This window comes from Paramisgurnus dabryanus, chromosome 19 (genome assembly GCF_030506205.2).
Source record: "Paramisgurnus dabryanus chromosome 19, PD_genome_1.1, whole genome shotgun sequence".
In the NCBI taxonomy this organism is placed as follows: Eukaryota; Metazoa; Chordata; class Actinopteri; order Cypriniformes; family Cobitidae; genus Paramisgurnus; species Paramisgurnus dabryanus.
The window spans coordinates 2,475,294-2,488,882 of NC_133355.1; the positions used below are offsets into that span (position 1 = coordinate 2,475,294).

The 13,589-nt window shown below is 36.9% G+C and overlaps 1 protein-coding gene across 2 annotated transcripts; it reads left to right on the forward strand.

The window, feature by feature from the left end:
- The first annotated feature begins 87 nt into the window (after positions 1–87).
- On the forward strand, positions 88–11,372 carry LOC135774356 (casein kinase II subunit alpha). Of its 2 annotated transcripts, none has more exons than XM_065284411.1 (14): positions 88–192; positions 1,784–1,863; positions 4,220–4,350; positions 4,607–4,718; positions 7,498–7,599; positions 7,832–7,882; positions 7,972–8,031; positions 8,119–8,202; positions 8,431–8,541; positions 8,647–8,748; positions 8,975–9,075; positions 10,488–10,636; positions 10,717–10,843; positions 10,991–11,372. In XM_065284411.1, the coding sequence occupies exons 3-13, from the start codon at positions 4,250–4,252 to the stop codon at positions 10,815–10,817; spliced, it is 1,074 nt and encodes a 357-aa protein (XP_065140483.1). In that variant the 5' UTR covers positions 88–192; positions 1,784–1,863; positions 4,220–4,249; the 3' UTR covers positions 10,818–10,843; positions 10,991–11,372. The 2 variants fall into 2 exon arrangements, with proteins under 2 accessions (XP_065140483.1, XP_065140475.1); XM_065284403.1 differs by having other exon boundaries at positions 10,717–10,806.
- Positions 11,373–13,589: the final 2,217 nt, after the last annotated feature.

The window sequence follows — 13,589 nt, forward strand, 5'->3', positions numbered from 1 at the left end:
TTGCGCAGAGTGGAAGCGCTGGTTTTTGACCATCATGGCTTTAGTTGACAGTGGGAAGCTTTGAAATCAGAGCATCTTTGTGCGGAAGTCATTTTGAGTGCGCGCGCCGCTGTCTCGCGCCCCCTGTAGGACCGGAAGAGAGTCGCGTCTCCTCGCGCTAACTCCGCCGCCATATTACCACAGAGCTGAGAGGTAATGCAAACCGCCTTTAATTGCAACGATTTATGCCTTATAACACGAACTTCTACCCCGTACGGGATCATTTAATCACTGCATGGACCGTGTGGAAGTTTTATATTGTGTTTTCTACTTCCTTGGGTCTTTATAACGTGTTTAATCTGTAGATATTGAAATGTTAGCATGGCTGTGGCTAACGTGATGATATGCGAATGATATCAATGAGAAACTCGATGAATCGTTGGATGTTTCATTGTGCTTGACGTCTAAATTATGTCTGAGATAAGCCTAAGTGTAGGTTTATTTAGAAATATACAAGCAGTATGTCTGCAAATGTTTAAAACTGATGAAAGGTTTTAGTTTAGCCAACTGATGCTGTCCATTCAGATCTGAATGAGTTAAAGACTTAAGTCTGATCTTATGATTTTATGATTTTATTATTTTATTTAGTCTTTTATTCCATCATGAACATAAAAATATTATTTTATCTTCAATCCATTATTCTAAATCTTTTTGTGATATATATTGAAGCTTAAATTGTTGTTACAGGCATATAAGTGGTTTATTTTATTAAGTGAGATATCTAAAATATTGGAGGTGTTGGGTTTATAAGAGATTTGAATCAAATACAGGCAGTAAAGTTAAATGTACAAATGAACTATTTTGTTTTGTAAATAAGAGTCCATTATTGTGATGGATTATGGGGAACTGGTTTGATGGTTTAATCTGAGGAAAAATTGACCCCAAAACAATTAATTTCACATTTATATATTATTTCTTCTTGGTGTCCGTCTTAACATGGTGCTGAATAACCTAGTGTGCTGCTGACAACCTAGACAACTTTATTTGGTAGACTTAAACATGACCAAAATGCTAGGTAGGCAGCATACAACGATTTAAGACACAAATATGGGTTGGTTTCTGAAAAGTTATCATCGGTAACTATATGGTCATGTGAAAATACTGTAGTGTATGAATATTGTTTTAAACTTTTAATTAATGTGGTCATAGAGCAACAACGTTTTATATTAAAACAAACAAAATGCTTATTTTATAAATCTGGTTAATGCTATCAAACTAAATTGCAAAATCATGAATGTTTTTAAACAGGTCTGCCATTGGTTTATTTAACCAGTAGTCCTGCCTCTAACAGAGTAACACGCTGCGTCCGAAACCGCCTACTTCCATACTATATAGTAAGCGAAGATTAGGTGAAGTAGTACTTTTCGCCTACTATATAGTATAGAAGTATGCGGTTTCGGATGCAAAGATAGTGTTTATGATTCATGTTTAACACTAAGTATAGAAAGCATACCTCAGCAGCGCAAGTATTTTCTGTTGTAATTTACTTTACGTGACTGTAAACAGTGGCTCAAGGTAATTAATATTCATGAGGTAAGACATGGCTATTTAAAGTGACCACTCCCGGCGCTTTGCCCGTGCATCACATCAGAACCGCTTAAAAATTCTTTGCGGTTCCTTTTAAAAAACAACCGGTTCTAGGTTCCCAACCCTAGGTTTAACACACAGATTTTATTCATACAAATCATATGGGATTTTTATCAGTTGTGATTTTTAATGTTACTCGTTTTGTGTTGCCTTGTAGGTGTGCAGTGTTTCACCCTCTGGCCAGTACCGCGGTAATCCAATCAAGATTCCAGAGGCTGCCTGCAAGCACTGTTTCAGGTAAAAACGAAGCAAAATTTTAATAAAATAAGCTCATATTTTACTCATCCTGAAGCCATGCATGGCATTAACTTTCTTATTTTAGTCTAACACAGTTTGAGTTTTAATTGATAAGATTCTGTCTCTTTTCAACTTTATAATGGCATTGGATAGTGCCCCATTTTTTAGCTCCAAAAATCCATACAATGTTGAAATGCCTTTTGAAATAAAGCAATGAGTTTTTTTGTAATTTTGGGTCAGATGTCAACCTTCCTTCTGACCTCATTTCTCTCATGAACATGCATACGGCTATACTTTATAAAGTTTGAAATAAAATGATTCCTTATGAAAAATTGGGGCACTATCCAATGCTATTGTAAAACTCATACTGTGTTTGACTGAAAGAATAAATTTATACACATCTAGGATGGCTTGAGGGCGAGTAAAATATGAGAGTTTTCATTTTGGGTAAACTACAGTAGTCAACATGAGGATTATTTTGAAGACAACTTTTATGAAAATTTTTTATCCCATTCAGATGTTGACTACTAACTTTCTCAAAGCAGTGGATAGCTTATTATAAAGTTGTGTCTAATATTTGATCCTCATCCATGTCTAGATTAGATCAATTTTTGGGGGGGGGACTGCAATACAGACAATGACTGCTAGTGAATACTTCATTAAAAACATGTGATATCAGGTTTAGTACTGTGCTCAGCCATCGCCAGAGTCGAGAATCTCTGGAATGGTGCTTAGACACAAAATCTCATCTAACAAAAAATGATCCATTGTAGATGATGTTTAATATCATTGTGTGTGAATTCAGAATGCCTGCTTGACATCTGCAGTACCCACACTTTTCAAATTAATCAATATTATTCAGAGAATATGTTTGTTTTAATCTTGCACAGTATATCATTAGTAGGGTTGCAAAATTCCAGGAATTTTCATGGTTAGAAACTTTTCATGGGAATTAACGGGAATATATGGTAATTAGTGGGAATATATGTGAATTAATGGTAATATATGGGACTTAACATGAATATATGGGACTTAATGGGAATAAAATGAGTTCAGCTTTGCAGCGTTAGCTTAAGCAGGCATAACTAGGTATTGTTTAAGAAAACTGAATCGGATTGGTACATGGGTTCAAGTACTTGCCGATTCCGATGCCAGAAGTTTTTGTTGTAACCTTCCCTATAATATGGAACTTAAATGTAGTTTAAAAAATCTTGCAGCATAATTTTGTTTAAAACAAGAATAAATGCAATTTCAGTTGTTTTTCTATCCTGCATTTTCCTCAGTCACAAGAATGTTGGATGAAATAAATCCAGGCTTGATGAGTGCAAGTATCAGGATTTTTTTGATGAATAAAAGTAAAAATAACAGATTTATTAAAACAAGAACAATTTATTTTAAATATTTTTGTTTAATAATACACACTACCGTTCAAAGGTTTTGGGTATTTTTTTCCCTTTTTTTATAAACTTGATTTTTAAAGGGGCCATGGCATGAAAATCTGTAGGTCGTTGAAATTTGGCTCTCCTTATGATGTCACAAGGAGCTCTTATTTTTATAATACCGCCCCTTAATCTGCACTATCCAATCCCAGCACTGCCATTTAGTGCAAAGAAAAGGAGAGAGAGAAAATAATTCACAGCAAAATTGAGTTTCAATTGCAACAAACCACTCATTTGCATTTAAAAGGACACACCCAAAACGGCACATTTTTGCACACACCTACAAAGTGGCAATTTTAACATGTTATAATAAATTATCTGTGGGGTATTTTGAGTTAAAACTTCACATAATGTACTCTAGGAATACCAAAGATTTATAAGACATCTTAAAAAAGTCTTGTGCCATGGCACCTTTAAAATTTGTATTACCTTGCACACATGTCTGCTTATGACCAAACCAAATGTTTATGTATGTTTGTATATGTATAAATTTCCAAATAGTTCTCCTAAAAAGTTTCCAATTTGAAATATTTCCAAAATTCCCCAGATGGAAACTTTCCAGAAACTTTCCGGCCCTTTGCAACCCTAATCATTAAACATATTGGGAAGCAGACTTTCTGAAACCCCTGTAAATTTGGCAAAATCTGTGTGTGTTTTCAACCCTGAAAGAATGCACTGAAATCTTTTGGCCCGCGGTGGTCTCATCTTTTTTCCTATCTGGGCAGAGTTTCAGTACCTTGATCCAATTGAACAAACAACCAGGGGTCCGTAAAGCCCAACTTCTTAATCATCCAGTCTTCTCTACTACGAACCAGGTCACGAGTTTAAGGCCCTCGTGCATTTATAAGAGTGTGTTCGATGTTCGGTTGCTTTTGGCCTGATAAGTCATGTATTGATTCTTTCCTGTGTTATCACAGCCCTGACAGGAGCAGCCACACATCCAGATCATGTCCGGCCCTGTCACGAGTCGATCTCGCGTTTATCCAGACGTCAACACACAGAGACCTCGGGAATACTGGGACTATGAATCTCACGTCGTAGAGTGGGGGTGAGTGGAAAACCGGATGTTATGCATGTGATAGAGTAAAGTTAAGGTTTTGATTTGTCACTGAAATAATTCAGGCCTGCGTGATCAAAGATTAAATGTTAAACATGTTTTTCTTGTATACATATGTTTGAGATTTGATGTGGTGAATATTGAATCTGTTTTAAGAGAGACACCACAGAGGCATTGACATGATATCAGCGATGTCTTTGTTTTAGATGCTCAGATTTGGTGTTTATTGTGTTGGTCTTGTCTACAGGAATCAAGATGATTATCAGCTGGTGCGGAAGCTCGGCCGAGGAAAATACAGTGAAGTGTTCGAAGCCATCAACATTACAAACAATGAGAAAGTAGTCGTCAAAATACTCAAGGTGAAGAGCTGACCATCTCTCACATAAGATTGTTGTTCACTGCAAAGCCAGTTTACTGAATGAGACCCTAGACTTTATGTCCCATCCTGGTTTCATTTTCAAAGTAGGTCCTCTAGATAAGCTTGTTTGTGTTATGGCAGAGAAGCAAGAATGGTATCGACACCAAAGCCGTTGGCTGGTGTTCAGATCCACAGGCGCCTGAGCGATTCCTCCTCCTGAGAAAGCTCTAGATTCTCATGATAACACTCGACGAGCTGAGAGCTTCTTTTCAAACAAAGTGATAAATAGTTTTGAAGATTAGTGGCGTTGTCCTGTAACGTAACCAGCCGTGTTTAATGAACTTCCCCTACCTGGAGACACGAGGGATGAAGCTGTAAAAATGAGTCTAGACGCAGTCAGGTCAGATAACCTCAGTCAGTCGACTTGTTTCAATGTTTTAGGAATTTTCAAAGATTGGTCATTGTCCTGGTCACTGGTCTTATCAGTGCATGATATTTAAAATACTTACACTTTATTAATGTTTCTTTAAAACTGCATCACTTTCTCTGATAATGTGAGGAAGGGAAAAAATTAGGGCTGCAACTAACGATTATTTTAATAATCGATTAATCTGTCGATTATTTGTTCGATTAATCGGATAAAAAACAAAAAAAGCATTCATTTCCAACCCATTATTCAAAACAGAACTAAAATCTTTAGAAATTGCACAAACATGTTGCTCCTTGAACATACCTGAACTGTCACAATAATAATAAAATAAAATAAAAATGGACTAACACAAAAAAATACACATGTATGCTTTACATCTGCTAAATATATAGAATTTTTTATGATGCATTTCCCATTAAGAAGCCTTTTTCTAAGAAGCCCTAAGAAGTTTTTCTTTTTTTTAATTAATTAAACGTCTCTGGGTCACGCGACACATCGAATCGATAATGAAATTCGTTGCCAACTCTTTTAGTAATTGATTTTTATCGATTTAATCGATTCGTTGTTGCAGCCCTAGACAAAATACATTTATACAGTTTGTCTACTTTTTATTAGGGATGCAGATATACAAAATTTCTATGCTAATACTGATTAGGGCTGTGTATCGCCATCAATTTCCCGATACAATACGTGTCCCGATACGATGCGCATCACGATACAAGACTATTTTGAATAACATTTTTTGTTCAGAATTTAGTAACATTATTATTATTATCTGTTGATTGTACATTGAATAAGCAGTGTAGTAACAGTTGTGTTTTTGCCATTCATTTATTAGCTTTTGGGGTAACATAGAAATGCTTAAAATCCCAGAGTTAGTACTTATGTTTTTTTTTAAGCATTATTCTACATCTATGAATATATCTATAAACATGCAGTCAGAGTTAATACTATTTAGTAGAAATCATATTATTAATGTGACCGCTATAGTTTGAAGTAGCTCTGTATCTCTTCTCTAGACGTACACTTTTCATATGCAAATCTTTGTCGTGTTTCTTCTCAAATGCATTAGTACTGTTTTATAAGAGAGTGGCTAATAAAGCCCTTTCCAGTAGTATACGCTAAGATATCTGCACTTTCATACTGAACTCATTGATTTTAAATACACACAAGCAGGCGCGCGAGAGCGGGAGTATGCAGATCGCTATGCAGACATGTGCGCCAGCAAGACAGACACGCAAAGTGAAAGTATACCCCGCTACCTTTAACTCTACGTACTCCACAGGACACGTGCGTCCTTTCCAAATGGATCACGGATCAACAGCGATTCGTCACGTTACTTTCAAAAGTGCATTCGAATCGATACGGAAGGTGCTGTATCGATGCGCGCATCATCAGGCCTCCATGACGATGTATCGTCGTACAGATATTTTGAACACAGCACTAATACTGATGTTCAATTACTTGGTCACAAAGAAAATCTTTTTTTATATTATGGTATTTTTTTTTTTTTACAAATGACTTATCTGTGAGCTTTAATATTTTTATACATTTGTATGGCTTCATAATCTTTAATCAAAAATGCAAATCTCCTCTTCTCCTTGAAACGATCTCTCTTTACTTCCAGTCGCAAGGTATAGCGGGAGGGCAGGTTTCCAGGAAAAGATCGCAGGAAATCATGCTGATATATGTTCAATTGTTCATTTTTTGTGATAAGTTTTAGCTAGTAATTTGTTGCTATAGAACTTGGGTTGTTATGATTGACGTGTGATTGACAGCTTCTCTGAGCACTCTATTGGAGCTTCGAGGGAAGATTGAAGATATAACTAACTATTAATTTCACGATTTCTGTTATTTCACACCGACCGAGTTAATGTTTTTAACTTACCTAATTTTAGTAAGCCAGTCAAATGAGACGTTCAAGGGCGTGGTTATATTGTTCCCTGAGAAAGGATTGAGACGCTGCGTCTCCCTTGCAATACTTCCTGCGTCCCTGTAACATCGTCTTTGGCAATATTTCAGATAGTGATATACTTCTTGGCTCCCGCGTGAATCTGTCGTTGTCATTAAGCCTCACAATTGTTTGAATTTGATATACACATTTAGACGCACTTACCCCTGGAGGCGTCCCCAAAGTGTCACCGCAATGACACAGCGCAAGTTCCCTCAAAATTTTAAAAGGTAACACGATGTAACCTTGCTCTCACTTGAAATGTGTCCCCACATTTAGTCCTTGAATTTGAGGGTATTGCACCTGGAAAGTCCTTGTAAGGTCCTTGACTTTGAAGTGAACAAAGGTGTGGGGACCCTGTTAATAGTTTTATGTTGTACTTTTTCTTTCTGTGTGCAGCCAGTAAAAAAGAAGAAAATCAAGCGGGAAATTAAAATTTTGGAAAATCTTAGAGGCGGCCCCAACATCATCACACTTCTAGACATCGTCAAAGATCCTGTGGTCAGTCGGTTACCTACACATTTCTCTACTTTTATTTTGTGTAGCTACAAACGGTTTAACTCCATTTCTTTTCATACTGGTGCTGGCATATTGCAATGCACTAAACATGTATTATTTCAGAGCATAAGTGTTACATACTTGATTTGTCATGTTATACTTACATCATATGCAAAAATATAAATCACCCTTTATTGTGTCTAACTCGAGTCTGTCTGTATGTTTCTCTCTGAAGTCTCGAACCCCAGCTCTGGTTTTTGAACATGTGAACAACACAGACTTTAAGGTAAAACTTCAGCTGGCTTGTTTTTAAAAGATTAAATGCATCAAACCTAATCGTTTCAGCTCAACCTCTTCTTCTTGTTTTTCTTAAAGCAATTGTATCAAACGCTATCAGACTATGACATTCGGTTCTACATGTTTGAGATCTTAAAGGTAAGCTGACATCCTACACATTCAGATATCATGAAGGATTAACAACTTATTGCATGCATGTGTTGGTTTACTCTATCTCTCTTTTAGGCTTTGGACTACTGCCACAGTATGGGAATCATGCACAGAGATGTGAAGCCACACAACGTAATGATTGACCACGAACACAGAAAGGTACCACCTTCCCACCGCCCCATCACATCGGCCACGTCTGATTGGCTGAGACGCTGATTGAAGACGAGCTCCCTTGCACCAATCAGGAAACAGCATATTTGTTGTCGTAACAATAAGCAGCAAATCTTAATCTTTTCAATGATGCTCTTGTGTGGCGCTGATCATAAATCACACATTTGTAGTAAGCAAGATGTGATTCTTCACTAACCGTCTGTGTTTGTTGTTTAGCTGCGTCTGATAGATTGGGGTTTAGCAGAGTTTTATCACCCCAGTCAAGAGTACAACGTCAGGGTGGCGTCTCGATATTTCAAAGGACCTGAACTGTTGGTGGACTATCAGGTGAGAATCAGACGAGATGTAGATTTATCTTTACTCTTTCTATTTATTCTTCACTGTTTAACATTTGACTCATATGTTTGGAAAATCTGTTTGTTTTGTCTCCAGATGTACGACTACAGTTTAGACATGTGGAGTCTCGGCTGCATGTTGGCAAGCATGATCTTCCGGAAAGAGCCGTTTTTTCACGGACACGACAACTACGATCAGGTGAGAGCTTTTGAGTTTAAAGCCATAAACAGTGAGTCTACTTTAATCTTTTTTTATATTTTATAAGGATGTTAGAACTGGGGAGTTTGTTTGACACCAAACCAAACATCACAAGTGTGTGTTAAGGGTGTGTTTTAAATTGGGCTCGTCACTGGGAAAGCTAGTGGCTATGTGTGTGATGCGCTGCTGCCCCCTGCTGTCTGTCATCATTACTGTTTTTTTTCAGCTTGTACGGATTGCCAAAGTCCTGGGTACAGAGGACCTTTATGACTACATCGACAAATACAACATTGAGCTCGATCCACGGTTCAACGACATTTTGGGAAGGTATGTGTGTGATGCATGCTTGTGTTTATTGACGTAGTAGTTTATTGACATAACTCAATCTCAAGGCAAGTCGTGGTAAAGTCACAAAATATTTGATTTATTTTTTGTATTCATGGACACAATTTTCTGCTTTTTTTCCCTTGTCATTGAACACCAATTTCTATAAATATTTTTTTGTGTCCGTAGCACAACTTTATTTTTTTGTGTCCTTTTATGAATTTTCTAGTGATGTCAATTGATTAAAATAAAAATCTAGATTAATTGATTGCCATGAGTTAACTCGTGATTAATTGCAAATGTATGTTTATTGTAAGTGAACCATACTCGACATAGACATGTTTTTAAGACAGTAGAGATGTTTTTAAATAACTTGTTTGTCTATTAAACACATGGAAAAAAGAAGATAGAAAAAAACGTGCATCATTTGTGACCCAAAGCTGGAGTTGGAATTTATATTTTGACATTTTCTATTAAAAAACTTCAAAGCAATGCATGAATTGTTGAAATTTGACAAAACATGATAGAGCTACACGTTTTTGTAGTTGACACAGTCAGCAAAGTTAATTTTGAAAAAAAAAAAATGACACGATTCCACCTAATTTGCGCGTCTAGGTCTCACGAATTGAGCTTTGCTGCGGGAAACACGCGATTTGAAAATCTGAACTTTGGCGGAAAAACGCGCCGCATTAACCAATCAAGAGCTTGCTCTAGTAGTGACGTGATTACTGGAAGCGAGCGGAGGTGCAGAGACCTCTCCCATGATGCGAATTTCCTCGTGAATGTCTCTGACTAGAATTTCATGCGCGACTTTCATGCACGAATGAAGCGAGTACACTAGTAAAATGTTCAAGCGTCCAACTACGCGCGGTAGACGCCTCAAACACGTCTTGTGTGAACCCACAGTAAGGTTGCGTCTGCTGAACTATGTGCTTAGGCCAAGGGTCAAACAGAAATTGTGCATTGTGTTAATTTGGTGTTAAAATTAATTTGCGTTAACGCATTATTAACACGTTTATTTTGACAGCCCTAGTATTTTCTCTTTTTTTGTCGCTTGGGCTTAGAACGACTTAAGTTTTTTTAGACATCCCAACCCTAAGTGAAAATAGTTTAAAAATCGGAAGAAAACCATCTAGAAACCAATACATAAAATTACATCCAAACCCGAAATCTAACCCCAAGTGACAATGATTTAAAAATAGAAAGAAAGAGGAAAAACAAGTTATACAATGACGCAGAAAACTGGAGTGACATGGAAAAGACATTCATGCTCAAAAAGCAGAAAATCGTGTCCATAAACATGAATAAATAAATGAAATATTTTGTGACTATACCATGAAATGCTTTCAGGTTGGGTTTCATATTTATTACATTTATTGTTGACTCTTTCCTTTATTTTTCTTCTCTGTGTCCAGACATTCTCGGAAAAGGTGGGAGCGTTTTGTTCACAGTGAGAACCAGCATCTGGTCAGTACTGAAGCTCTGGATTTCCTGGACAAACTGTTGCGCTATGACCACCAAGCTCGTCTCACCGCCCGCGAGGCGATGGATCACCCGTACTTCTGTGAGTGTCTGACCTCTATATCAGAAGATACGGGAATAAATTAAGCAACGTTGTAAATCTGTGTATATGTCATTTGTCAGATCCCATAGTGAAGGACCAGGCGAGGATGGGCTCATCTTCAGGACTGTCCACTGGATCCACTCCAGTCAGCACATCCAGTATGATTACAGGTGAATCCTGACAGCTTCCGACTTCATCCCAGCATCAGTCAGTTTTTCTTTATATTTCACTTCATCCTGATCTAAAGTCGTACTCATCTTCTGAATTAGGATTGTTCTTGTAGAAAATCTAAACTGCCTTGTTCACATCCGCTATTACGTTAATAATGATGTAATGGTGTTTGATCGTCCGTAGGAGGCGTCACATCCATGTCTTCAGCCCAGCCGATGGCCAACATCGCAGGTTCTCCTGTCATCTCGGCCCCCAGCGCTCTCGCCGCTCAACTTCCCGCTGCCGCCGGAGCTCAACCCTGAACAGACTCACTGACTGTCTCTCTGTTCCCCCCGGCCACATTTTTATGAATGTTAACAAACTAGAGAGAGACTTGAATAGCTTTCGTTTTTCCTTTTCTCTTTTTCCATACAATAATTATATATTGAAGCTCGGACACACTGCATACAGTTGTAATGTTGCGTCAGTGTCCGACAGTCTATCCCTAAGATGGTGTCTATATAGAAGCCACTACAGTGTAGAAATTCAGAAAAATGGATAATAAAATTTATTTTATATGTCCTTACATTGGTTTGTGTCGTTTTTAATAATGCCAGAGTTTTTCTAAAGGTTGTTCAGAATAACAATAAAGAGGACATCAGACTTTTTCCATGTTTAAAGGCTCTCTAAGCGAATCTGCGAGACGTTAGGTATTGTTGACGTTTGAACTGTTTTCAAACAGACGGAGCGTAGCTAACTCCTCCCCCTCCCTTCCGTGCTTTCATGAACGCGCCCAACCCCCACCCCCAAATCCTTTTTGTCGTTTATTGGCTGGAATACTTTGTTTTGTTTTGTGCTGCTAGGTTTGGCCACTATGTTGATATTGCCGTTTGTGAAGCCTGGGCTGTCTACAAAGATCGAGTTTTTTTTACAGTTTGATCAGCGGACAGGCAGCAAGCAGATAGTGAGGAGATGTTTCCGGTATGTAACAAAAAATGTTTAATGGTCTTAAATGCGTCAATTCGCTTAGAGCGCCTTTAAACCAACCTAGAAAATGTAAAAAAGATCAACCCAGTAACCCAGCAAGTTTTGGTAAACCATTCACTGTGAGCATGTGGAAAAAATAGGTAATTGAAATTTGGCTCCCCTTGTGATGTCAGAAGGGGTTCTTATTGGAATAATACCGCCCCTTAATCTGCACTATCCAATCACGGTGCAGCCATTTAGTGCAGAGAGCAAGAAAATAATTAACAGCACAATTAAGTTTCAATTTCAGCAAACCAGCATTATGGTGTTTTAACATGTTATAATTCATTTTTTGTGGGGTATTTTGAGCTAAAACTTTACGTGTGCTCTGGAGACACCAAATATTTATTTGAAATCTTAAAAAAAGTCTTGTGAAATGTCTTTAAGGTTTTTAAGCATGTGTATTGGGCATGTGGCAAGTTTTTTTTTTTATTACTGATTAACCCTCAAACGGTTCTTGAGGTCTATATGACCCCAAACAACATTTCATAAGTTAAATAAGATTCCCTTTTTTGTGAATTTTTGTAAATAATCTATCTTTACATACACAAAAAAAACTGGGCTTGATTCGGTTGTTCTATAAGTATGCAAAAAAATTGTATTAATCTGTCCCTTGGGGTCAATATGACCCTAGTTGAAAATGAATGGGAAATGCAAAAAAAACTTTTTCCATTTGTCAAAAAATAAATATAAAAAACTCCAGCATAAATCTGAAAATTTTGACACAGAAATGAAGGCCTGGTACTTGTGTGCAAATGAAATACAGAAAACACATGCTCACACACACAAAGACACATAGGTATGACTGCCACAGAGAGCATTTGTGTGGAATTTGGCAAATAAAATCAGTCACAAATGCAGAAAAAAGATATGAAAGGGTGTGACCTAATGCACACACATGTACACTCACAAACACACACACACACACACACATGCTCTCTCTCTTTCTCACGCACACATATACAAACACACAGGTATGACTGCCACAGAGAGCATTTGTGTGGAATTTGGCAAATAAAATCAGTCACAAATGCAGAAAAAAGATATAAAGGGGTGTGACCTAATGCACACACATGTACACTCACAAACACACACACACACACATGCTCTCTCTCTTTCTCACGCACACATATACACATATACAAACACACACAGGTATGACTGCGACAGAGAGCAGTTTTATAGAATTTGGTAAATAAAATCAGCCACAAATGCAGAAAAAAGATATAAAGGGGTGTGACCTAATGCATGCACATGTACACACACAACACTTTCTGTGGCATTTTGTAAAAACAGACATTTCAAAATGCATCAAAAAATTCTAATATTTGATCTAATATTTAATTTTATTGTCCTTTCTAATGTTTATATAAACATACATTTACAAAATATCTCACTAAAGTAGTGATGTGAGCAGTTGTCCATATCCAGTAAAATGAATGGGTCTCTATGGGCATCTGCTGGTCAAAATGATTTAATTCTTAATCTGTAATGCTTTTTTTAACAGATGGGTGAATTCAACAGATAACATCTATATCAATATCTAAAAACAATTTAAATCAAATTTAGATCATAATTTATGTGAATATTATAAAAAATGTATATTTTTCAGGCAAGCTAATGGTGTAGTTGAGGAATTTAGTAGTAAACAGGTACAAAAATACTTCAAATCTCTCAAAACACAGCTTTATTGTATAGATTAGAAGTAAACAAAAAAAAAAAGATATATTATTTGTATTTTTGAAAATGTATGATTTTCTTACGATTATGCTTTCAA

What these genes read in the sequence shown, in the direction of transcription:
- LOC135774356 (XM_065284403.1), top strand. Translation starts at nt 4,250, where the DNA reads ATGTCCGGCCCTGTCACGAGTCGATCTCGCGTTTATCCAGACGTCAAC. An exon ending in TAGTCGTCAAAATACTCAAG is followed by an intron (nt 4,719 to 7,497) that starts GTGAAGAGCTGA and finishes TTCTGTGTGCAG; the next exon opens with CCAGTAAAAAAGAAGAAAAT. An exon ending in ACATGTTTGAGATCTTAAAG is followed by an intron (nt 8,032 to 8,118) that starts GTAAGCTGACAT and finishes TCTCTCTTTTAG; the next exon opens with GCTTTGGACTACTGCCACAG.